This window comes from Accipiter gentilis, chromosome 3, assembly GCF_929443795.1.
Source record: "Accipiter gentilis chromosome 3, bAccGen1.1, whole genome shotgun sequence".
Taxonomy (NCBI): domain Eukaryota; kingdom Metazoa; phylum Chordata; class Aves; order Accipitriformes; family Accipitridae; genus Astur; species Astur gentilis.
Genome location: NC_064882.1, coordinates 46,155,038 through 46,180,905, shown reverse-complemented (window position 1 = coordinate 46,180,905; position 25,868 = coordinate 46,155,038). Strand labels below are relative to the sequence as shown.

Here is a 25,868-nt window from a genome sequence, read left to right as displayed (position 1 = left end):
CCCCACGGAGCACAGGGTCAGGCATCGGGTTTATTCTCCTTTTCCTCTCACCCGCTGCCATCTCCTTCTCCAGGAGTTAAACGCCTCTTCCCCCTGCTCTGAGCCTAATTGCGTCCCCAGGGTTTAACACGCGTGTGTTTGTTTTATTCAACGTGTTGGCTGTTCCCACCGGAACAGGCTGATTTTTTTTTTTATTTTTTTTTTAGGGATTGGGCTTTTTTTTTTTTTGCTTATTGTGCACAACGAGCTACTGCACAAGATATTCGTTGGGGGGGGAGGAACTGTAGTAATGCCAATACTTCTTGAATATTATAAACCTGGCTTATCAGCCCGACGCAGAGCTGGAATTTGTCTCTTCCTGTGCTGCATCTCTGCTTTCTGAGAGGGGCGTTTAAATACAGGCTGGAGACGCAGCCTTTCCAGTGTGCTCTGCTGGGCTGTGACAGCAGCAGCGGGGCTGCTGGAACAGCTTTTTCTTTTTCTTTATTTTTTTTTTTTTGCACTAATTCTTCTCCAAAAAGAAACTTCTCGGGGAGAAGGCTCCTGAGACTGCATGTCCCAACAGTACCCGCTGAAGGAGGTGAAGGGAGACACGGTTTGCTTCGTACCTGGCTCTCCTCTCTTCTCTGTCCTAATGGAGCCGGCTTCTTTTTGTTACCCCCGGCTCACCTTTCTCCGCTCGCCTTATGGCCAGTTCGGGGCAAGCGCTGGCTCTTCGCAGGATTTGGCCCCGTGGCCGCAACGTTTGGTGACGCAGAGGTGGACCGGGCCAGTGGACGGTGCGTGACCGGGGACGAGAGGGTTGGGGACCGGAGAGGGGTGGTATATGGGGTAGCAGAGAAGCCCCCCGAGATTTCGGGGGGTGGCTTTGGAGATAGTGGGTGAAGAGGGAGGCAACGCAGGTGGATGCGTTGGCGTGGTTGTGTTGATGCACCTTCTTCTCGGACCTCTCCTGGTGGTGTTTGCTTGGCCGCCGTCATCTCCACCAAGGTCCCTGCTACACCCTCGCACCCAGGCAGGCTGGCCAGGGAGAGGTGATAAACAACCTCAGCATGGAAAAAAAAAATAAAAATAGAAACTGATCTTAGCCAGTCTTTTGTTTCATAAGCTCGTTCGCTTGCTGAAATGAATCCGGCAGTGTTTGAAACCTGAAATACCTGCTGGAGGCTAGGCGGGCTCGTTTCACCTTTAGGGTTGTGATGCTGTCAGCTCTGTCCTTTAAACTGTTATTAAAGGTATCAAGTGTGGGTATAGGGGAAGGTATGAAGATTCTCTATATTGCAGATTTGTCTCGCTGTAAGGAAGTACCTTAAACGTGTCAGCTTGGTTCAAAATTTTACACGTTGCTTTACCCCAAAGAATCTGTATGGGGAATCTGAGTAAATCCTGCTGGTTCAGGAGCTGAGCTCTGCTGTAAGTGCTGATCCCGAGGACAGCAGTCTTGACTTTCTGTACAACTTTTTTGGGGAAGGTATTGGGCTTGATGACATGAGGTCCTGAGCAGGCTGATTTAGCTTTGAAGGTGGTCCTGCCTGGAGCAAGGACCTCTAAGCTTCTCTTCCATCCTCAGATACTTTATGAACCGTGGTATACTTCCTTTGCATCTTCCTAACAGTCTGAATACGATGCGCCGTACCTGGGAAAGCTCGTCAGGTGGCATGCAAAAAAAAAAAAAAAAAAAATATGGAGGAGACTGGATGAGCAGTCTCGGCAGAGAAAAATGCGTAGGAGGTGTTTAAAAACATGCATTGCCTGTGGTTTCATGCAGCGGAAACAAGTCTGTAGCAGGGACCGAGAACGGGGGTATGTGGCTCTGACTGAAGCCCTCTGCTAAAAGTGATGCCTCTTCCCGAGCCGTGCCCTGCCTTGCCTTGCTTTGCGCTGGGAAACATTTGCTGCCTCCTGGTAAATATGATCACTGAGAAATTTTTACTTAAGTCACGGTAATTGTCAGAGTTACTGTAGGGGAGTGACCCAGTCTTGCCAGCATTTGGATAACTCGCTGTTCGTTTCTGTCTTTTTTTCTTTTTTTTAAGGGTTCTGCCTTTTCTAAGGCTGAATTAATGTTGCTTTGGGGAGCTAGGGTTTTTTCTTTTTCTTTTTTTTTTTTTTAAATTTTTGGCTAGCATAGATCATTCCTCTGGGCTTTAAATATCCAGCTGGGGGAGACTTGGCTTATTGTTATGAAAATCTGAAATTGTAAGGAAAGTGAAGAAGTAGAATAGGCTGGAGGGGGGGGACAGAATGTGGCATCTTCCCTCCAACGCTTTTTAGGCACTGCGTGGTCGAGCGCTGGGCAGACAGGCTTGGATATAAGTCTCCTCGGATGAGGTGAGGTCTCTACAGCTCTATTTTCTGCAACTTGCTGTTAGAACACAGACTTGCTGCCCTGTTTCTCATTCCCTTATGCAGGCTCCTTGTTGCATGCGTGCAACGTTAACCCTTGCGCTGCTGCTGAACTGTCATGCTGGGTGGCGTGGAAAACCCATCGGAGCTCAGCCCTGCAATCGGGCAGGCACCGTGCTCGCAGAGCACAGCAGCTATATCTTTAAGAAATTTTGTTATCTACTTCTCAGCAGCAGGGTGTTTTCTTTTTTTCCCTCCCTCTCTTCTTCCTGCATCTTCACATCCTCTTGCTTTCCCTGTACTTCTGTCTGTAAGGTACAGTGTCTTCTCACTTCAGTTAAGCCTGGCTGCCACAAAGCTTTCTTTTTTTTTTTTTTTTTTTTTTAAGGAGGCACACAGGCTTTCTCCGTACAGCATCCAGCAAAACCCTCCCGCTCCGAAGCGCAGGGTCACTTTAATTCTTCTATTTTTCCTCCTTGCTACCAAAGGCAAATAGCTCCGAGAGGCAGGGAGATCTGGGTGGCTGGAGGAGACAACCCAAAACCCAGCTTCGGAGGGGCCGCGGCGGCATGCGGAGCGATGCTTCGTAGGCGCGAAGTTAGCGGCACGCCGGCATCGCTGCTCCGGTTGGGAGAACTGGGTTGCAAGTATCCATCTGGGAGCTAATGGGTCCCGCTCTCACTCCACCCATTCGCCACTCGCCAATTGGAAGTGAGGGAGAAAGATGCTCTGGATGGATTAATATTGGAGCCATTGAAAAAGCACGAGCCATTGCTGCCTCGGCCACCTGAGCGAAGCGGCATTTGGGAACACGAGTGTGGTGGTGGCTCGGGGGGGAGCAGCCGGGAGGGGAGCAGAGGCTGTTGGAACAGCATCTCTATTAAAGAAGTAGTGCAGGTAAGTTGTGGTCTTCAAAAAAACCCCCAAAAACCCCCAAACTGAAGCACTACTGTTGCTGGGCGATGTATTTGGACAGGAAATCTAGAAAACCAGCTCTGCCAGCTCTTTAATTATTTAATTCACTAAAGTAAGGCAGTACTTGATGTATTTTTCAATGGGCTTTGCTGCTTGGTGATGATATCTATTGCCTGTGCCGGATGTCTCTGTGCTGTTGTGTTTAAGGATGGAGAATACCTTTTGAATTCAATTTACATTAACCAGAGTGCTACCTTTCAGGGTTTGAATTTAGTTTCAAGATATGCATGGGGAGATGAGCACGAGAGATCTTACCTGTTCTGGTTTTTCTCTAATTAATGCTAAAACATCCTAACAGCCTGTCTGCGAGGCTTTACATACTGATGTTTCACATGGGGAAAGTGGAGTGCTGAGTGAAAACAAAATGCATACATGTAATCTGTCTAAAATGCTAGCAAACATCATCCCTGTTGCTGTAGCCATGGAAGCCATGTAGACGAACCATAAACAGTGTCCTAATGAATAACACTCTATCACGGATTGTCAGTCTGCGATTATTTCACCACCGGACCGGGGCATTTTTATTTTGGGTTGATGATGGACAGCAAAGTCAGACCTGGTGCTGCTGGCTCTCCCCCGACCCGTGGTGGTGTCGCTGCTGTTGTTTCGTGGTTCCTCGACATAGAAACTGTATGAGGTGATTTGTGTTAACCTGCCAAGCCTGTCGTGATCCGAAATCCCTGTTTCTGGGGGGGTGGTTGAGGCTGTGGAGGGCGGCTGGGCTGCCATTTGGGTATCCTTTGGACTCTTTTCACTTTGAATGGCAGGGGGGAGGTTTTTCTTTCTGGGTTTTGTCTGGAACCACAACTGAAAATGTGTTTGGTGATCAGGTGGCTGGGTTCACTGCTCTACTTCTGTGTCTCTCCATGTTTCCAGTACAGATCTCATTTTTGACTGAACTTCTGGTTTTGTGCAAATTAGAGCTGGTCTCCTGTTCCATCCAGGTGCCTTTGGGGGGGGGGGGGGGGGGGGGATGTGTGGGAAGGGGTGCAAAAGCTTGGTCCAGCCGCTGCTGCTTCTTTAGCAGCTGTTTTCGTATCTGGTGGCAGTAAGATAGAGGATGAGAACTTTATAGCAACATACTTTGTTCTAAAACATGATCCTGGTACCCTGGGGGGATGCTAGAGTGTGAAACTGGTGGTGTTGGAGCATCTCTTCCACCTAACCCCAAAGAACAGGTCTTATAGTTATTAGTTTACACCTTGCTGCTGCTTAATTTAACACAGTTGAACCGCTGCAGGGAACCGCTCCCTTCCTCTGAATAGCCACAAGCAAGCGAAATGTTGATAGACTGTCTCTTAAGTATTTTTGCATGTTTTACACAGTACCACTGCAGATAAGTGGCAGGTGGTGGCCTCTGGAAGACCTGCCTGTACAAGGAAAGCATTTCAGCAAAGAAAAATATCTCAGGTCCCTTTTTGAATCCACATTCAACCCTGACCAAGATTTGGGGCCAGTATCTTTTTTTTTTCCTTTTTTTGATTAAGAGTTATGAGGTTTTTGATAGGGCCCTGCAAGTGAAAGAGCTGTCTGAAAAGCTGTCAGTAAGAGTTAATGCTTTCTAAATTATTTAAATGTTTCAGGAAAAGTCTACTGAAAAGCCTCAACTGGTCTGTTCTTGGGCCTTTGCCAGCTTGTGGGATCTCTGGAGGTATTTGCTTTCGCTCCTCTCCATGTAGCACTTATGCAAGAAATCCTTGCAAGTCTTAAATCACTTTTTTTTTCAGAAGGGCCAACAAAATGAAATGTCCCCCTTCAACCTGGGGGAAAAAAAAAAAAAGGCAAACAGCCCAAATTCTCTGTCCGCCAGCCAAATCCTAAAGTGTCGTCGTTCCCTTCCTTCTCAGCTTGTCCTGCTCACCTACAAAATGCTGGCCAAGAAACCCGGTGGAGGAGGAAAAGAGATCCTGTTAGCAAAGCAGCTGCATGGCTCTCAATTTACAGGGTCGCTTCCTCTTGCGGCTCACCTCTGGGAGGCACCCTTGGATATTAATTGCTCGGGTGGGCTAAATCGTGATGAGTCAACCTGGACAGCCTGGTGCTGCTGGTAAATCCAAGCACTGCTGACACCAACCTTTAGTGTGCATGGTTGTGGGTTTGGTTTTTTTTTTGGGGGGGGGGGGGTGTCTCTGGTAGCTGTCACTGCTTTAGCCAGTGATCTTCTATGAGATGGTTTTATTGTGATGGGTGTTCTGGAGGAAGATGGGGAGGGGATGAAGAGCGGAATTGTTCAATGCAGTGAGGAAAATGCTTTTAAAGCAGACATGTCTGATCCCTGAGCTTGTGTGTGGGTGTGTGTTTGCCTAGGACTGAGCAGACAGGAGGATGCTTCCTGCTTTATCCTTTCAATATGATGCTTTCTACTTTCATAGCCAGCAACTGTGGAAAATTAGTTCTGGGGTTTTGTTTACCAGGGTGACTGTGGCATGCTTTAAGACCTCTTCACACCATTTCCCTTCATCAGAAGAATATCCAGCTCCTTGCATATAATCCCCGATTCAATACTTTAGTGTCTGCTGAGCCACGAAGCTATAAAGTTGTGTTTTCTGCCTGGATTGGGACTGGCACGATGGTTGCACTGTGATGGAGGACGCTGTTTAGATAGATCCACGGAGCAAAGCTTTTTGTCCAAGTGACTAACGCACCATCGATAGCCTGGGAAATGTCAGAGGGCTTGTTGTGTCCTCCAAAAATCAGAGAAACGGAACACTTCCCAGGAGTGTTAGAGATGTTTAGTTTTGGTAATCCAGACCTCTTCGTCCTAAAAAACCAGGGATTTGGGGGGAAATGAAACCCTTGTGGGAAGCAATGAGGTGGTGAAAATCTTTTAGGGTTATTTCTACTAGGGGGGCAGGGGAGACAAGTGATGCATCTATGCAATTCTGTGGCAAGAAGAGTATGTTAAACGTACATAACTTTTTTAAAAAGCGTTCTTCGCTAACAGAAACATCCTCTTCTGTAAGGATTGCTAGAGGACTTGGCTGTCTCTACACATAAGGAGGGCAAACTTGTGTCCCTGCAGGTCTGAGTCTCTTGGCTAAAGCAGCAATTTACCATTGGATTGGGCTACTTAAAAGCACCTTCCTTCTTGGTGCCTGCTCTGGCCAATGCTTTCTCATCTTCTAAAACCTTACCAAGGTGAAGGGGTTTGGAGTGGATTTAAATCTTCCTGGGTCACGGATGTCTTCTAGACTGTTTTCAAGACCTCGCAAGTTCACTTCTTGTAGGCGTTTGTGTGCAGACGATGTTTTAATCAACCCATTTAGGTAAAGGTCTCCAACAAAAGTCCCTGCTTTATTACAAAGTGGTGCCAACCCCTGCTGATACACCCTACTGCTGTCTGCGTTGTCCCCACGTGGCATGCCTAGAGGTTTGAGTCCCTCATCTGTTCTTTGGTGTCTGGCTGTGTTTTTCAAAGGCTTGACAGCTTCATGAGGAGGAGGATAAGCTGAGAAGAAAAGTGCAGGGCAGCAGTGCAGAAGGAGAACGTAGATAGAGGGGAGCCTGCCCTTTCCGTGGGTACTGGCTGGAGCGTGCCCCTAGGTTTCCACTGTGATGACTGGTACGTTGCTAACTCTTTAAAAAGTGCTGGAGAAAGCAGTATTAGGAAGATATTTAGACATGTGCGATGGGCATGTGGATATAACTGGGGGGAGGAGGAACACAGCTGGTCCCTCGTGGAGCTGGGTAGCTGGTTGTAAGGGCTGTGCTTAGCCCTTCCCTGCAGCTATGCCACTGGGATGAATAAAGGATAAGTTGAGGAGGGATAGGGCTCTGGTGTGCCTTGTGAAACAGAGGTTTATCCCCCTTGGGCTCTGCTGGGGATGAAATGTGGCTGGATGTGTGTCCACACTGAGAAAGCACGTGTGGTACTTGCAAGGGGAGCGAGGCGGTAAAGCTGCGGTGAAGAAGAGTCCTTTAGTTGATCTTGACTCTTCTGCCTTCAAGATAAAACTCCCTGGAACATAGCAGTGCTGGTATTTCCCATTTAATGACTTGCAGAAGGGGGTTTTTTACCCCTCTTGTATTTTTCCTATTATGTTTTCCTTTGCCTCTATTGATGCAACCTCATGCTTTTTGGGGAAAGATCTACATTTGGACTTGCCACAGCCAGCTTTGCTCATAGACCCTATCTACCAGGCATTTTCCTCTCCAAGTATTAACAAGCATGCCTTACTTGTCTTACACTTCCTTGAATTATGGTGATTGGTTTTGAAACCCCGACTCGTTTGGGCTTTTCTTTGTCAGACCCCTCTAGGTGTAGAGAAAAGCAAGTAAAATCTCAAGCTTTTGTCCTGTATGTCAATTGTTACTGCCCAGAATGGCAGCATAGGGGCATGCTTTTCATCTCTGACTCTGCCAGTATGAGCTGTGCTTTCCCCAGTGTTTTCCAGTTAAGTATGCAGGGCTGGGAGAAGGGATCAGCTGCTTAAGGTGTAGCTAAGAAATGAAAAGTGGTAACTTAAGGCAAAATAGCTTTTTGCGCGCTGCTGTCCATTCATTCTTGCTGACTTGGATGGTTTTAAATAATTTGCAGCAAATGTCTCCACCAGGAGACCTTGCTGCTTGGTTCTTCCCTGAACACTGCCAAAATGGCATGTTTTAAGAGCACAAGCGATGCTCTGTGGGAGAATCCTGCAATATTGATATATTTGGAACTGATCAGCTAGTCGGTGTAATCAGATTTGCTGCCTGTTGAGCTCTTTCCCTATTCTTCTGCGGTGATGCAGTTGTGTTACGAAAGGAGTTTGAGGCTTCCTCATCCTCCTGCTGTTGAGCTCTTGCTGCATGCGGAGACTTTTAAACTCTCAGTTGCAGGGTCCTGTCAGTCAATGCTCCATGTAATTAGAAAAAAAAAAAAGTCCTCTCCTACAGGTTTCCCTTGGGATATTATCCCTTGGGTGTGTGGTTTTTCTCTTAAGTCAGTCTGGTTTTCTGCCACCCTAGGGTGGAGGAGGGGAGCAGCATTGTTTGGTTATTAGGTATTTGAAGCACAGAAATTGGCTCTCCCCCTGCCCCAAATTGCATGAACCTGGGTGCAGCTCCCTGGTCACTTGTGCAGCTGTGGACTCCCTTGTCCTGTGATGTTAATTCACGGTGGAGCGGAGAGAACAAAGACTAAGAAGCGAGCTCAGAGTTTAATATTGAACACCAGGTCTGTTGGAGCCTTGGATAGGGCTAGCTTTGTCATCTTCCCCCAGATCTAAGCCTTAGATGAGACAATACGTTTGTTCAGTCTGGATTTGGCTGCAGATCTGTTTGAGGTGGTGCAACTAGATGCGGTGTTCCCCGTCATGTAGGGAAGCTGGTATCCAACTATTTAATCAACTTTAATGGTACTGATGGACACTTTTAGCATTGACTGAGGAACTCTTGCAAGTAGCTTGAAGTGGCCAAAACTTTGTTTCAAAGCTACAGCCCCATGTGTTTTCTGGAAAGTAGATTTCTTTCCAGATAACTAGGCAGTCCAGTCTGTCACACTGAGAATTGGTAATTCCTCCTGGGAGGAAATTGGGAAAGTCTAAAGGCTTTTTCAGCTGACCAAGTGATTTTTGTTGTAACTTCTCGCTCAGAGCCTGAAGTGTTTCGCTTTATCAACTTTAAGGCAAAACATTGTATGTGCTGAGGAGTTTCAGAAATGTCCTTAAATCTCCAGCAAAACAATGTTGAAGGCAATGGAAACTGGGATATTGGAGCATGCCCTGAGTAAAAGGTGATGAAAGTACCTAATTTTTTTCTGATCAATACTTACGGGGTAACTAAATGCTCCAGATGCACAGGCTGCCTGTGTTCAGAGACAACACAAGAGCAGCCAATAATAAAGGGACCTGTAAATGAAAAAGTACTTCTCCAGTAACTCTTTCAAAATGGTGGTGTCTCAAAGTAAACTCCAATTAAATATCAACACTAGAACTTGGAGATATTTACTGGAGGCAAGTCATAAAAGCCAAAGTCTGCAGTATCACTTGTAGAAAGCTTGTTAGAGCTGTTTTGCTTCAATATAAGGCATGTGCTGCAGAGGGCTGTTTACTTGGAAGATGCCAGCAGCAGAACATGGTAATTGAGTTACCGAAGTATCCAGAGAATGTGTTTTTATTCATAATCCACTAATATTGCAAGGCTCAAGAGAACTTATTACTAACCTTAAAACAAGAGAGTTTAAATGGGTTATTAGATCTGAGACACGTTTCCCACAGGAATTTAATAATGGAGGATGGCATGGTAGGGTTTTGTCTGTTTTTGTTGTTAAAGGTAAATGTAAAAATGGTAAGAATGTCAGAAATCGGGAAGTGTACCCACTTCTTGTCTGCTGCTTTGCACTGTGGATCATCTGATTTGTCCTAGTCCTAAGACCAAGCACCTTAAACTACACCAAACTTTTGACTGTCCTGCCAGTTAAGAAGTGTCACATACCTCCCCCTTGGTGGGTTTTGGAGTCACTGCAATTGCTTCAAAGTCGAAGGGCAGTGGCTCACTTTCGAAATCTTAAGCTGTGTTCCAGAGTCTAGAGGAATAGGCTTTGTTTTCCATTTTGCAGCACTTCAGTGCTTCAGCTCTTCACTGTTACCTTTTGGATTCAATGATCATAAAGGGATGTGGAACTAGTCAGAAGCTTTCCTTTGAAAAAGCAGCTAAGTGGTGACACTTGTAATGGCTGTCCAATTTGGTCTCATCTAATAGACAGCCCTGTAGGGAAGAAGGTGGGGTGGCAGTAGAAACTTATTTGCTGGAGTAAAATAACTCTTAAAAATGAAGAACACTGCTTAAATTGTCCAAAGAGCTATACTACATGCTTTTTGGCAGATAATGGAAGATGGCATCTTGTTCTGCCTTTGGAAAGGGAGAGCAATTGCGGAGTTTGCTTGTCCTTGTAGGTGTTGGATGAGAAAACGGAGACTGGGGAGTGGGGACATGGACCTCTCGGCGAGAGATACTAGAGGCATGAGAGCCAATTGCGGTGTTGTGTATCTTAGCTCCTTGGGGTTAATGATTTCTAGCTCTGTCTCCAGAAGCCTGACCTCGTGTCTTGCTGAAATTGTTTTGCTTGGATTTTTTAATTGCTGAAGTCTCTGAAAGAAGACCTGGAGGAAAGGAACTAGCAGCATGGGTTTGGTGGATCCGAGGGAAGTAGCCTGCTGGTGTGGAGAGGGGGAGCTCCCACCCTGTGGCAGGTACTAAAGTGCTCCCCAGCCTGTAGGTCTTTTCCTCCAGCCTGCAAAGGCTGTGCAGGGGCTGCTTTACACTTCATGGAAACACTTCTGCAACTTCAGGCAAACTCTGGAGCATTGTAATGTTGATCTCCAACGTACTTGGAGACTCGCGTTCCTGCCCAGGCTTCCCTAAGCTAAATACTTGCATTGATTACTGCAGTGTTTTATAACCGCCCCTTGGTTGAGCTCTTTTAATTTCAAGAGCGGAGGGGAGACGGGGAGAGGAGATGCAGGTTGGCGTGTGTGCGTCAGGCTGTGGGTATGTACCTTATTGCTAGAGAAAAGAGGACTCTGCCTTGCTGTCAGTTCTGCACAACTCGAACCCATTGGTCCTGTCTTCAGCAAAATGTGACTAAGGAGCCGAGACCCTGGATATTGGAATCCCATCAGCCTCGTGGAAGGAGGAGAACTGGAGCCTGATGATACGTTTGCCTTGCTGAGCGTGCACTTCAGCACAGTCTAGCTGGCCTTGTCCTTAGCTAGCATCCCATAAACACAAGTTATGCTTGCTTGTGCTAAACTGATTGGGGAAATACGGGGAAGAAGGGGGCTGATGCATAAGGAGGAAAGATATTAATCGCTTTCTCTCCCAAATCTCTCTCCTTTGTTGTGCTCAGTTAAAAAATCAGGTGGATGCTGCTTTCTCTAGATTCTCAGAGATGCAGATGATGTAGCCCCCAATTTACCCTTCCTACCTCCGCTGTTGCTAATGCGTTGACCTTTAAGCTAGTCCCATAGCTCTGTGCGTGTGTCTGGACTTGTGTAAACACCCCATCACCTTTTACCGCCTGGGCATGTTACACACCGTTCCTGATGTTAATGTGCGTAGCCCCTTCCGTGGGGGTTGCAACAACTTTTCAAAAGGCTCCAATGAGACTGTTTTGAAGTCTGAATCCCGTTGGTGCTATGGGACAGCTTTACGTAGGGAGAAGACAAATTACCAGGGCTGGACTTTAGCCAGGACATAATAGGGTGAACGCCTGACTTTTTTTTCTTTTTTCCCAAACGTGCCATTGCATCTTTAATTACAAGGTTAAGACCTCTGTTTTATGACTCATCTGAAAAAACAGCACCTCCAACATAATTGCCTGAGCGTGTTGCCTAGGGGACTATTGCTCATTAGTGACTCAGAGGAACGAGTGCCACCTAATGAAATGGCACTGCCTGCTGTAATACCCCAGCCTTGCCCTTTTCATGCCTAGTCCAAGCAGTGGCCAAACCAGAGTCTCCCATAAAGGTGTGATGTCAACCCAGGTAATGCTGGAGGTAGAGGGTATTTCTAATGAAGAAACCAACTGACTCTCAATTCCTGTTCATTAGGCATTATCAACCTGGAGAAATAGGTGTGTTCAGTTAAACAAAAAGCAAACAGTGTTTCATTTTGCCTAGAGAAGGATGAACACGTTCTTTCAGGCTCCCTCAGAAGCCATAACAGAAATGAGAAATTGATACACCATCCTGGTGGGAATGTCAGCTCCTTGGGTAATCCATCTGCCTAGGCGTATTTTGTTTGTTTCTCTGAAATACGTAAATGCAATCATTACACAATAAAAGCCTCTTTAAAAACCTTTCCTTTGATCATTAGGGTGCTAATCAGTCTGGATGGATCTTCTCCTTCCCTTCCAGGTGGTGGGAAACAATTGACTCGTGTAATGGGTGCCCCTTGGCTGCTGTGCGTTTGTTCCTCCAACCCATTGTTCTGGGATGAACTCGGAACATCGTGTTTCTCTCTTGGACCAGACACTTGAATTGCCCTTGGGTTTGTGTGGGTTTTTAAATGGTCATCAGGGTGTCCCTCCAGGAACCTGTGCAGCCAAATGCTGTCTGTGCTGAAAGGAGGTCTAAGCCATGCCGGGCTGTGACAAACGTTAGGGCTGGAAGGTGCTGCCGTCACTGGTGTGACTGGTATCTGACTGACGCGCAAAGGCTTCCGCTAGACCAGGATGAATTATGATGCTTGAAAACATGGCACACTGTAATGGGAAAAAAAAAAAAAGCACATAACCCGTAAGCCAAAATTTATGGGGTAGAGAAAGGGTCTTTGGGAAACAGTCTCACACCTCAAACGAAAAGCAGGAAGCCTAATCTGTAGAACAATAAAGCAGGCAAAACCTCTTTCCTTGTTGGCCCAAATTCATCCCAGGCTTGCGTAGGTAATGTTTGATTAGCCTAATGAAGTGGGGAAAGACAGAGCAAATCTATTCCTCTTTCTGATTGCATTTTGGCTGTGAAGAAGCCTATAAAGAGGCAGCACCTAGTGACAGCTTTCTAAGGGACTGCTTGGGTGACTCTTGCTCAAGGCTTGAAATGGAGCTCTGTTAGCTCACTGTAAAATGGGGGCACACACCTGTACAGAAAAACTGGTGCTTCTAGCTCATGCAGTCCGAACTGTCAAATACTGGTAGTATTAAGAACAGCCAGGCTGGGTTTGGGTACCAGCCTTTGATCACACCTGAAAGCAGGTGCTCCTGTGCTGTTTGAACATCTCTTTGCATGGTAAACATCCAGTTTGCCAGCAGTCAATTGTAGAAGTGACTCGCTAACAGATACAGTATGTTCCATCATGAATTGTGGGGATTCGGTCCTGGTGCTGCTGTGTTTGTGGGTTCGCTCTCGGTCAGCGTCATTTCCCATTTGTGGCTTCCTCGGGAGACCCTGTTGGTGTGGGTGGTGTTTGCTGCAGGACCCCAGCTCAGGAAGCGGGCCAAGGCAGGCTACAGTGTCCTGGGGCTTATCTTCAAGTGCCAAGCACTGTTTTGGGATATCCTAGTGATTAGGAGCAGCAGAATGGGATGTGAAATCCCCTTCTTGTCTAAATTGAGTTGTTTTTTCTAAATTAAACTGGCTCTTTTTATCCAAGTATAAGCTGCAACCTGGACTTCATTATAGTTTGTATTTTTTTTATAAAAGCCTTGTAGATGCTCGACTTGTATTATTTTTGGATGCACTTGTTCAAGTTTCATAGGTCACTGAGCTGATAGTTCTTATCCTGATCTTTAGACTTGCTGTTTGTGGTCCCAGCCCAGGCTTAACTTTCTTCAAGGCGGTATAGGATATTCTGATAAATGCTAAAGTCAATAAACAAAATGTTAAAGTTGCCATGTTCAGGAGAATCTGATGCCTGCAGGATTTTGGGATTGGCTTTCTGCTGTAATCCAGGTTTACAGTGAGTTTAGCAGTAAGGTGAAGACATTCAGCATCTTGATGATTCCCATGTTTCCTTTTCTTCTCTCTTTTAGAGTCTCCACCAGCAGCGATGTCAAGAAATGGATACTTCTTTGAAGAGAGTGGCAAGTATTATTTGACTTCTTTGTGCATAGTATCGCCTTATTGGAGGGAGAGCTGAGCTGCGCTATGGGGTTAGCTGAGAACCTGAAACAGGTGATAAAAAATCTATTTAGCTTAAGCAGCATGCGAAGACAGTCTTGCATGGTAGTTGTGTAATCTTGTACTGCAAGCAGGCTCTGCGTTTTTAAATCCTGTAGATGTTCTAGATATCCAAAGCAGTAAATAATCATCTTCACGTTGTCATCAGTGACTATTCTGGGTGGCTCCTTGTTTTTCAAGTTCTTTCACGATGTTTTCCTGTAATATAGGCTGGCAGGTGTATTTGCTTGTCTCTTTCCGGAGTGGAGATCGTGTGTAGGTGTCGGATCCCTTTGGAGACATCCTGCCAAGAGCATCAGGCAAATGTCGGATGGCTCTGGTAAACGCATTTTTTAGCGGAAAATGCTCTCTAAGATTTTTCTTTGAAGCAAGATTGAGTTGTGGCATTTGGAAGCTCGTGTCATCTGCCTCAACAAAGGTGGCTGAGCTCTCAAGATATTGTGCTGATAAAGGGCCAAGCTATTGTACAACCAAACTCGAGGTGCAGTGAAGTCCCAATGTCTCTACTAGTTTTGGAGAAATACCGTGTGTGGGGTTGTTAGGGAGAGATCATCCTGAGAGTGCAACTCAAGACCAGCCTCTTCAGGATGTAGTCTTGAAGGGCCTGGGGTTTCTTGCACTGGAGAAGGTGGAATGCTTGGAGTATTCAGGACTTCCAAACGGTGAGAGTGGAAGCCTAAAACACTCCATTTATTTAGGCCTGTAGATGCTTGTAGCTGCTCATCATCACAAGGCTCATCTGTCTTTTTCCAGGGGGCCAAGTCTTAAGTTAACATCTGGGAAGGGGAAGTGAAACATCTGCCAGATGTCAGCTGCAGTAGATCCAGCACTGCTATTGACAGTGCTTCCCTTGGCACTGGCTCGTTTGTCTTCTCTGAAAGTGTTATATGGAGCCAGGGTCTAGCAGTAAAAGGATGAAACTGGAAGCAAGTACTCATCCCTAGTAAGAGGTCTTTTCTGAAGGCTGGGTTGAGTTGCAGAAGGGCAGAAATTAATGCCTGATCTCAGTTTACTGAGGACACGTGGGGCATGAGGTCTGGGTAGCCTAGCTCCTACCTTCCCTGGTTTGCTTGTGGCCCCTTGGGATGTGGTTGGTGCTTTCCTGAGGACTGGGCATGGAAGAGGATGATCTAGTTTGGGACCTCGAGAGATGGCTAAGCCTCCAGCTTCTGGCTGACGACAGTGTAAGGGCTTGGAGAAATGTTGCTGTATGACCTGGAGGAAGGACAAAGGTGGTTTGTCTTCTGGAGCCACCTACTTCATCCCAAGCCCACCTGCCACAGGGAACACAAGCACAGCTGTCTGTCCTAGTAGCTTGTGTGGAAAGGCTCTGCGTGCCCCCTTCCAGGACTCAATGTCTTGTCCTCCTCCAACTGTCCAAACAAACCCCCCCGCCAGATCTCCAGATGTTTTTAGAACACATGTTTCTAGTTGTGCCATTCCCGGTGAAAAGCTCTCCTGTGAGATGTGCAACTTGGTGCCATGGCAGTGAGTGTTTATTTCTGCCCTGTTTGTGTTACTACTTGGCTTCCTCCTTTGTCTTAAGGAGATGGCATCTTAGAGCTACCATTAAGGCCTTCATGAAACCGTGTATACTTCTTTCCTGTTATGCTTCTGCGTGGTTTGGGGGAAGGAGGGAAGGTTGCTTGCAAGTTCCTCTTCAGCCTGCACGCAGTATTGAATGCTGTACTAATTGTGATTGAAAATAACAGCGGATTTCTCGGTTATTTCATACTCAAATCTGCTGCCATTCTTGTTCCTCATTACAAACTGACCTTTTTTAAAAGTTCAGTTGCTGTTGAGTGATGAGTCACCTTCTACCGCCTGATTTAACTGAGGGCTTCTGTGTTTTTGCACAGAATATATGGACAGCACATCTCGGGGGGGGTGCCAGTGTGAATATTCACATCCCTCTGTGAGGCAATGCTTTGGCTTTCTCTGTACAGAAGTTTCATGCGCTCAGATTCTCGAAAGCTTACCCAAAATCTTAATCGGGGCTAGAGGAAACCACAGAGAAAGAAGCTACCTTTTCACGTAGTTTCAAAACTGCTTGTTTTGAAATGGAGCCACATAATCATTAAGCTGTTCCTTGGCACCACTTGTTTGGATCTGCCAGTTCATTATGGCGACCAAGAGATGCTCTTGCCCCACCTATAAAATAAAAAAGCCAAACCACTAAGCTGTGCGTTGGGGAGGGAGCAAAGAAAAAAATCAAAACTCTTCCTTTGATTTCCTTAGCACTTACATTTTTCCCCTTTCTCAGTGGAGAAACATCTTTTGATATTATTGCTCTTTGCAGAGACGAGCTTTTTCCTTATCTCCTCCTGAGATCTTGCATATACATATGGTTTTCTGTATCCTTAGTAATTAAGATGTTTTTGTTTCTGACCGTATCAGAGGCTCCGTTCAGAGACTGTGTCTGGTTTTGCCAGCTAACTTTTTTCTTACCCTTGTGTTCTCAATGGCAGCTGCAGCAATGTTAAAAGTTGAGATTTCAGTTTTAGTTCAAACTGTTGTAGTGAGAGTAATCTTGGCTGCAGCACCAAAGCAGTGTTTTGCAAGAATCTCCTGGATATTTACTGTTCATAAAAACTTACTGAGGTATTTAATAATTTGTAGCTCTGTTAATTATTGAGGACCTGAGGAAAGCCCAGGAAGGATTTTCTAGTGAATGGATGCCAATATGTAACTATTCGGGAAGTTCAGAGGGTTGTTATGGTCCCAACCATGTACCAGATTATTTGATGATAACTTAACTGGCTAAAAATCCAGAAAGTTAATCAAAGGAGCCCATGTCTTTAGCTACAAGTTTTAGTTTCCAGCATACTCGGATTTTTCCCCTATTGCTGGAAGAACTTGACTGAAAGCCACTTCTGTGGTCTTTAGTGCATTGCAGAAGGTAAATGCACATAGAATGACTGGGGGAAAAAATTCTGTTTAATAGTTTGCTCTGTAGAAGCAACATTAAGAGGAAAAATAAGGAAATGAGTTTGTGCCTGCCTGGTGACAAGTTTTTGATGAAGAGTGTAGTGGCGGCAGGTATGATGGCAGCTGTTGGTCACTTTCTGTTTTCCATCCATGTATATTGTCAGTTTTAATAGCTGTCCTCTGACACATCTTGCTGATGAAAATCCACGTGTTTTACTCCTCCTTTTGAGTCTGTGGAACAAGCCGCTTGCCCAAGCAAATGAACAAAATCTGGCATGGCCCAGTAATAGTGGGTGTCCCTCTACCTGCCCCCTGAGCAGGCTGTGTGTTTAAGTCACTTGAATCTTCAGCCAGGTTGTGCAGTCAAATGAGTTTTCTTCCTGGCAGATTTAAGTGACCGAGATGATTGTGTAGACCCAATCCAAACCTGAAGATAATTGGAGTCCTGATGAAATGCAGGTGGCCATCAATGTTCAGAATAATTACTCATCATTGTCTCTTGGCTGTCAGCCTCCTGTACCCTCCTCGGTGGTGGTGGGGAGTATCCAGTGCCTGCTACAAGTGGATTGGCTCTAAAGGCATTCGTATTAGCTGCAAGTGATGAAATTTTGCCGATGGACGGTGAGCTTTTTAATTGACACAAGAACTTGCCCTGATAAGACATAAAACCAGAGGCTTTCTAGTTCCTCTTGCAAAATCCAAAGGAGGGAGTCCCAGTACAGCGCTGGGGATATCTGAATTGTTGCATTGTTTTAAAGCTGGCTCAACAGATATTGCAGCATAAATTTTTGTCTTCCAGAGCAAATCCCTCACTACTTGGTCTCTTCTGACTTATTAATTGGTTTTGCTGGCACAATAAATTGCAGTTGTGTTGAAGGGCCCCAAGGCCCCAGTCTGGCTTGGGATCTTTGGATATATTTTATCTGCTTGTTTTTGTTTTTCAGTTTGCAGTTCAGTTTGGTATGTGTGCTGTGGTGTTTTTTTTCTTTTTTTAAATTTCTTTTTCTCTGTCTTGGAATTCTTTACCTAACTAGGAGATTAATCTAAATGTCTTTGTGAAACAAATTCTTTTGCAATGGGTTTCCTCCATCGAGATGCCCAGTCTACCAGCAGGAGATGCACTACTGCTACCTATGGAGAGCTAGAGAGGGTGGCTTGCAGGTCTCTTGCAGGTTTTTATTTTGGAGAACTGTCTGTCAGGAGGCCTATGATAAAATGAACACTCCTCATTTCTGTGGGTTCTGGTACAGAACTAAAATTCCACGTGCTGCTGTGTTTTGTAAAAACAAAACAAAAAATAAAATCAAAGCTCCACTGAATTACTTGGATTATTCACAACATTTCCTAGAAATCTGGCTGCAAAATACAATACTGGAATTAATTCAAAAGTGCCTGGGTGTGTGGAGTTTTTTTGTAGCAGATCGTTTTTTTCAGTTCTGTTATGAATTATTACTGAAGTGGCAGCGGAAGCTTTATGTTTCCATCTGGCTCTTCATGACAAAAGACTGACTCGAAGTAGGGTTGGAAACATGCGACTAAAGTTATGGCCGGCCAGTAGTGGAGGGATCTGTTACTTAAAGGATGCAGGTCTGGTCTTGGTGACTCACCTGCTAGACGCTTTCTACTTCTATTTTATTTTATTTTTTTTTTTTTACAAGAGGAGGCTGTGGTTTAATTTGTGGTCTTGAAGCACTCTGAAAGCTTAGGTAATGGATTGACATCTCCATAGCAGGTGACCATTACTCCAAAAGGTTGCAAACACTTGTCTGATGGGCTCTCAGTGACTGCTTGAGAGTCAGGAAGCATCACCCAATAGTTCCCAGCTCTACTGCCCCTTAATCTACCTCTGGAGGAGTTGGGATTGGAGGACACTTCTTTAAATCCCATCTAGATGACCCAGAGAAGTCATTAGTGACTCTGTGCCAAGCCATGATATTTGGCTTAATAAAGGAGGTGGCCTAACAAAAGCATGGGAGGTAAGCTCTGGACCCCTCTTGCTAATGAGTTGTCAGCAGCAAACCCTTAGCAGTCCAACAAAGCAGTCTGCGGACAACCCCTACCCTCCCAGTTGTCTTCTCCTGGGCTGCCATAACCACATCCACGTGGCTGCCTGCCGCACGAAGGGTAAATCTCCTTAGGACAAAAATAGTAAGCCTTGCCAGGGAATCTCTCGACTGTGAACCAAAGGAAAAGCTTAAAATTCTAGCAAGCATCCAGCTGTATGCAGAACCACTTTATTTAATCAGCGTGGCTTGAATTTTTAATTTTGAGGGAGACAGCTTTGCAAAATGTTGCTTGATAGCAGCCTTTGGAGGGTATTGCTCTGCGGCTACAGCACTGCAATTGTTCTTGTCTGTGACATGGAGTAATTTGTTAGGAAGGAAGGAATCTTTCACAACTGCTTTTCAGACTCTTGTGATTCGAAACAATAAGTAACCCCCTAACTTTGAAGTTTAACCTCAGCAGGAACATGTAAAATTTAGGGAAATACTTACCTGCAAGATGCTGTTCTAGCAAAATACAATCGCTCTTTTTTTTTTGTTGTTGTCTCAAAAAGAGGAGCTATTTTGGGAAGTAGGTGATTATGCTGAAATCGGCATATGAGATGTGACCAGAAGCTTGCCTCTGGTTAGTGTGTGTGAGTAGGAATCTGTTTAAACCCTTTTTTCTAGAACACTGAGCAGACTGGAGACCTGATAACACTTGTACAAAGTTCTTCCAAGTCTCTCCTGAATCTTTTGATTGTTTTATCCCTGCTAATATTAACTAACTGTAAGGTTATCTAACCTTTGGAGGCAACATGAGTCTGTGTTTTTTGTGCAGAGTGTAAAGGTCAAAGTGGAGGTGGAGGCTCTGTTATTAATTGAGTTTCCTTTTGCACCCAGTGTTGGGGATTTGTGTATTTTGAGTGATGCAGTGAATCTGAAAGCCTGCAGTACTCGGGGAGCAAAGGAAGCCCTCTGATAGCTTAAAACTCAGGCTGATCACTTTAGCTCAGGTTAATTAAAACTTCATGCCTTTCTTGAAAACTAGTGTCTGTTGTTGGTAAGAGCAAGTTGAAAATCCACAAGTAGAAAAATCAGAAGAAGGTGACTTCTTTAACTTAATGCCAGTACCATGACTAGTGTTTAGGTAGATACAGGTCTTAGTTATCTCTCTTTAGTTCCTTGACACTATATTACAGCTGAGCACTGGGTTGCTCAAAGAACCAGGCCTGATTTTTAGGGTAATGTCTATGTCCTAGTTGACGGCCCCTTACCTTTAAAAGCTATTGAATATGTGCATTTTTATTGCTTCTGTTGTCCTTCTGTACTTGACCCATAATTCTTCTGAGAAAGTGGATGCAAATAGCTCCTGGGCTCTTCCAAAACAAGAACTTGCAGACTCCTGCACTTGAATGTCTGACTGCAGCAGAGCTGGCTATTTGCCTGTGTGAGGTCTATGGCTTGAAACCTTAAGAGTGGGGCCAGCTGCTGGATTTCAGTTCTGAATCAATCGGGATCAATGACAAAAATATCTAGAGCAGCGATATTAGGAAAGCCTTTGGTTTTTCTCAGGTTAAAATATTTGAGGCTGCTGAATCTGGCAGGAGCACAGTGCATACTGTTGCTCCTGTGTTTTGGCAAGGTGACTGCAAGTGCTCTTTTGCAAAACCAATAACAAGGACTGTCCTGTAATTTGCTGCCTTCTGTGCCTAAAAACTCATTTGAGCAATCTGAAATGGCTAGCTGATAGCGTTGGATTGCCAACCGTAGGAGCTCAAAACTCTTTTACTGTAACTAGCTTTCTGGCTTTTCAAAGAGATTTTGTGGGAGCTGGGACGGGTCTTGAAGAAGAGGAGATGCCATTCCATCTGGAAGCTGGGGCTTGGATTTGGCTGAGGGAATAAGCGTTGCTGTGCAAACAGGTGCTATAAATGAGAACACTTTTCCAGACTTGTAGTGTAGACTACCTTGGAAGTTGAGGGTAAAAATCAGTGGTTTCCAGAAAACTGCTTTGAGTATTCAGAGTGTTAACGTAGCATATGTGGTCCTTCAGAAATAAAGCCAGCAATTTTTGCAGAGACTTGGCAGAGGTAGGTAACTTTTGACAAGCTTTGATTTTAGCTTTCCTATTCTGCCCTGTGAATCTAGCTACAAGAATATGTACCTTAATCTCATCTGTGTAACTTTTGCTAAAACAGTAGCAGCAATATATCTGCCTAAACAAAAAACGTGTAGCATACACATAAGCAGAAGTGTGCAACATCTGGGTAATGCCAAAAGGAAAAAATGCCCCATTTTCCCCCAAAATCTCCTTCTTGGCTGTTTTGTCTGGCTTGCTGTGCTGAACTGAGTTGGCAGTGAAGTGTGGGTAGATGCAGTTGCACTCCTAACCTCCCGGTTAGTGTGCATGCTTGCAGATGCAGATGTTGATTAAAATACCGTGATTGGCTTTGTCTCCTCAGAGGCACACGGAGGGGTTATGCTGGGGCTGTGCCTGGCATAAATCTCATAACCTGGGATGTGAGATGATGTTGTTAGTAATATAGCTGCTTTTCTCCCAGGAAATTGAGTCTGATGATTAAGATTTTGTCTGTCTTGGAGCAGTCTGCAGCCCCTGGGCTGTGAGTGCTGCTCCCACGGAGCAATTAAGCTTTCCTAGGGAACACATATGATGTGGCTGAAGTTGTGATTCCTGCTAACTACTACTCTGCTGATTTTTATTACCCCAGGTGCAGCTGCCAGGTGCTACTAAAGCAGTGGTGGGAGAGGTAATGCCACCTCCAATTGCTGCAGCTCGATTCACTGCTTTTCCCAACAGAGCACCGAGCTCTTGAAACTCAGCTCAGAAGCAAAATAGCTGCAGGGCAGGCACCTTGTCAGAGTTGCGAGAGGGTTGATAGCAGCAGGACTGGGGAGATGAAGCGGATCTGAGAAGATGATGGGAGTAAGGAGAGAAAGCTGGGGATGGATATTGAGGGACTGGAGCAAGGCAGGCCTGGGCCGGGCATGAGTTACAAGGGAAGGGGTGATGCTTTAGAGGGCAATGGCTACAGAAACTGCCTTTTTTTTTTTTTATGGCTTATTTTCATGTAGTATGTGATGGGCTGAGGTACAGAAAGACTTGGAGTCAAGGCATTGGCTATTTTAATGGCTGCGCAGGGCAAGAAGTGGATTTTGTTCCTGCAGCACTGAAGGGTGGTACTTGCTGTCCTTGGCCTCCTGCACTTTTCATGCTTTTCCGTTTCTCTTTGCTATGAGGTGAGTCCTGCAGGGTGGACTGAGGGGGATCGTCCTGACCACAGTCTTCTTCAAAGTGCGGGAAGGCTGCACTGATTTTTCTCAGCCAACTTTAATTCAGTTCCTGACTCTACTATTCAGCTACTCAACAAAATCTTTCTTTGGGGCTTTTAGACCATATTTCAGGCTGAAGTGGCACTTCTGTGCTCAGAGGTCTGACTCACCCTGTCATGTAGCTCATGGCGCTTCAGCAAATGGTGCCTTCTTATGAAGTGATAGAGATGGGTGGGTGAGGGGGGCACCATTTTGGAGATCTTAAACTCTTCCCCAGCCCATCTGAGGTAGTACGTAAAGGTGTCTAACTCTGCCCTCTGCCTCACTGAAGCAACTGCTTGTAGCACAAGCTATAAAGTGTTACTGAGGCTGTGCTTCCATATGGAAGCCTGATTGATATTCACACAGATTTGTGCGACAGCCACGTCAGATCCCACTCTGAACTTCTGCAAAACACCAAAGAAACTTTCAGGGGAGCCAAACAGCTTCTGCTGTTGCTCGTGGCATCTGCTGCCCTTCAAGCAGCGGGGGTGATCATTAGGCGACGGGGGGAAAACAGCTGCCAGGGCTGGAGGCAGCTATTGAGCTGTGCTCAGAGGGAAAGGAAGGTGCATCTGCCATGCCCACGGCTCCTCTTCTCACCTCGAGGTGACCCTGCGTTTGACAGGCATAAGTTGCTCATGTTTTAAAATGCCTGGCAGACTAATAGGCTGAAGGATTCAAAACAGGAGTGCTTTGAAGCCTTGAGGTGGTTTAGTGACAAAGCAGACACCTGCCCGGGAGTGCAGTTCCTGTACAGCCCAGGTTTGGGATTATTTGCAAGCCGAGTGTTTTGTCCGTCCCTTGCCCAAGGGACGCGAGGCTCGGCTGCCTTTTGTTCTGCTCTTTCCTCCCCTAAAGAGGGAGGAACAGAGGATGCTTCCCTTGCCAGAGTCCTCGCTGACCTCTGCCCAACCCTCTGATCCTACTCCACCCTTGCCCTTCTTCCAGCTCCTGTGCTGCTTCTCTCCTGTCTCCAGCCCTCTCTGCTTTCAGGGGCCACCGCTGCTATGCTCTTACCGAGCCACTTTCAGTGGGTTTGGGAGGTGAATAAATAGTCTTCCCTGCTTGGCTTTTACCCGCTTACCCATCTCTGTCTGAATTGCATTAGGACAGTGGGGAAAAACTCAACTTTGTTCTCTGAGCTGTGTGCTCAAACCGTCTTGCCCCCACGTGCCTCCCATCGGACCCACTGAGTGGGGAGGACAGAGAAGCACAAACCTGTTGTGACAACTTCCCTGGGGCTGCAATCCTGGATGTGATGGAAAAGCCAGGATGGTGGATATGAGCCTATCCCAGGCTGATTTTTTGCTTTGCAGGGCTGCCCAAGCTCTCCTGGCACCAGGGGTCTGTCAGCACTGGTGGGTGCTCTGCTTTGCCGAGGAGGGGTTATGGTGTCCGTTGTGTATTTTGGAGGAGCCCAACCCCAAGTTTGGCACTTTGTTTGGGATTGAGATGCTCGCATGGCGCTTCGTAGTACTTGCGATGCCGGCAGACACCCTGTCTGGCTGTTGTCCGTAGCTCCGGGACACAGGCTGCCCCTCAATCCTGGCACATCTGCCAGCCCTTGTGCAGGTGTTTCATACCTGGGGGTTCCTGCAGTGCTGTGATAATCTGGGTATTGCCTTCAGGTTGTTTCCTATACTTTCCTCACCTTGCTTCTTTTTGTCTGCCTTTGGGCAAGTTTCCATTGTGCAGGGATGGAAACAGCCGCCTAAGCTGGACGGCACCCTTGGTGCATTTTGCCGGCCATCTGGCTGGGGACGGCGGCACCTTTTTGAAGCCTTCAGAGCAATTCTGATAAGACCGATTCACGTTGATTCCCGTCGAGCACATAGACGAAGGAGGCGGGGATCAGGAAGGGGATTAATCCGAGTTGTTTGTCGGGTTTCCCATGCCTCAGACAAGCAGCTCAGAAGTCACCCAAAGGCTTGAAACCCCTGCAGCCCTCCGAGGGAGATGCGGAGCGGTCGGGACGAGAGCCTGCCGGCGCGTTGCTGGCGGCAGGAAGCTCTGCAGCCCCTGTTCTGTGTCACCGAGTTCCTGTTTGTGGCTTCCCTGCTCGGGGCTTGTTTTTTGTGGTGGCGAGCCGTCAGCTCGAGATCCCTCCGTAGACCGCGTGCGCTGCCTTCAGCTGCTGTCGCCTCTACGTTTGCTTATACGGTGCTTTAAAAAAGAGTCATCGATATTTTAGTTTCCATTCAAGCCTCTGCCTTGAAGTTCACCCTTTTCATTTTGCTGTAGTGCCTGAAGGAAGCTAATGAAATATATCCCTCCTGCTTCAAATTAGGCATAAAAGACTCGTCAGAAGATGGGTAGAAGCTGCTGAATAATCCTGGTAATGTAAAAATTGACATTCTATAATGTCCCTAATTCTCCTAATTAAACATGATGCACGAGCACGCCACAAGAGTCCTCCAGCTGCTTCGTAATAAAATGCTGCAGTGAACTAGCTTGCCGTTGAATGAGGCTAGGTTAAACTCTAATTAGAAGCGTTGTGAAAGGCTAAGGAGTTGTCCACTGTAATTAAGAAACTTGTCTTGCTTTCTCGATGCTGCTGCCTCCTGTGACCTGCTCCTCTGCCCCACGGGGAGCTGCAGGTCTGTCCATCTGTATCGGGTGTCTCCTTGGAAACCTTTTTTTTCTTTTTTTTTTTTTTCCCCTCCTCAGTTTCAAATTGCTGAATCGCAAGTGGAAAGGCCATGCTTCTGGTGACGAGCTGATGAGTGCATTGGGTTTAGGGTGGGCTGGGGCGCAGCTCTTGCTTCTGCGCCACGACTTGGTGATTTTATCGCTTACGGGTCCAAGTTTTTGTCCTGTTTGGGGTTTTGTTTGTTTTTTTTTTTAACTGAGAGGAGCAAGGCCTTGACTCTTGGCTTTGCCCCTCACGCCATTTTGACTCTCTAAGCAGGCCGGCACACAAAGCCCCTGCTGTTACCTGGCCAGTCTCCGGGACGTCCCTTGGGACGCACACCCCAATCCGACCCAAAAACGTGCCGGAGCAGATTATTGATAATTTTCAGCCCTCACCGGTTGAGGACATGAGAGAAGCTTCTCAGGAGGCCGTGGCTACTGCCGAGGCCTCGCCGCGGCCCTCGGCGGCCGTGACCGGTGGGGATGCCCGCAGATTGGGCCGTTCTGGTTCTGGTCGGGCCCTGCTAACCGCCCTCCCCATCTCGTCGGCAGGTTACCTCAAATGTGACACAGATGATGGCTGCGAGACCAAGGAGGAGGCAGGGGGCGAGGAGCTCTTTGACGCGGTGAACTCCTCCATCGTCTCGGGGGACAGCATCCGATTCTTCGTCAATGTCAACCTGGAGGTGCCGCCGAACGCCACCGGTGAGTGACAACCCCCCTCCCCAGGTCGCGTTGGGAGCGATTTTTTTTTTAGGTAAAACCTAATAAATTCTGGCTGCTGAGTGGGTCTTCAGCCATCTGCATCCTAAAAAGGCCTCGAGTTTGGGGCCTGGGGCCTCGACGTTGCTCTCGCTGCTGTGGCCTAGTCGCTGGAGGAGAGTCCTTTCTAGTGAGAAGTCGGGGTTTTGGTGCGTGCGGTCCCTGTAGGTAATTCAGACGTGGCTCTGGGGCTTTGGAGGCTTTTTTGAACACATTTTAATTGAAATGCTGGAGGTGAGTTGGAGCTGTGGATCGCCCGGGTCAGTTGCTGGTCTCCACAGCAGCCAGTAACGGTAGAAAGAGTCTAGAG

The 25,868-nt window shown here is 46.5% G+C and overlaps 1 protein-coding gene across 8 annotated transcripts in view; it reads left to right on the top strand.

Annotated features, from left to right (window-relative positions):
• The first annotated feature begins 443 nt into the window (after positions 1-443).
• Positions 444-25,868, top strand: part of SLC4A11 (solute carrier family 4 member 11) — a 93,519-nt gene continuing 68,094 nt past the window's right edge. For 3 of the 8 annotated variants that reach the window (XM_049834912.1, XM_049834949.1, XM_049834893.1), the window contains exons 1-3: positions 444-779; positions 13,772-13,822; positions 25,349-25,501. In XM_049834912.1, the coding sequence (XP_049690869.1) occupies positions 554-779; positions 13,772-13,822; positions 25,349-25,501 (430 nt within the window). In that variant the 5' untranslated portion in view covers positions 444-553. Of the gene's footprint in view, positions 780-1,045; positions 1,906-13,322; positions 13,421-13,454; positions 13,498-13,771; positions 13,823-25,348; positions 25,502-25,868 lie in introns of those variants that run through there. The other 5 variants (XM_049834933.1, XM_049834922.1, XM_049834941.1 and 2 more) reach the window with 5 other exon arrangements.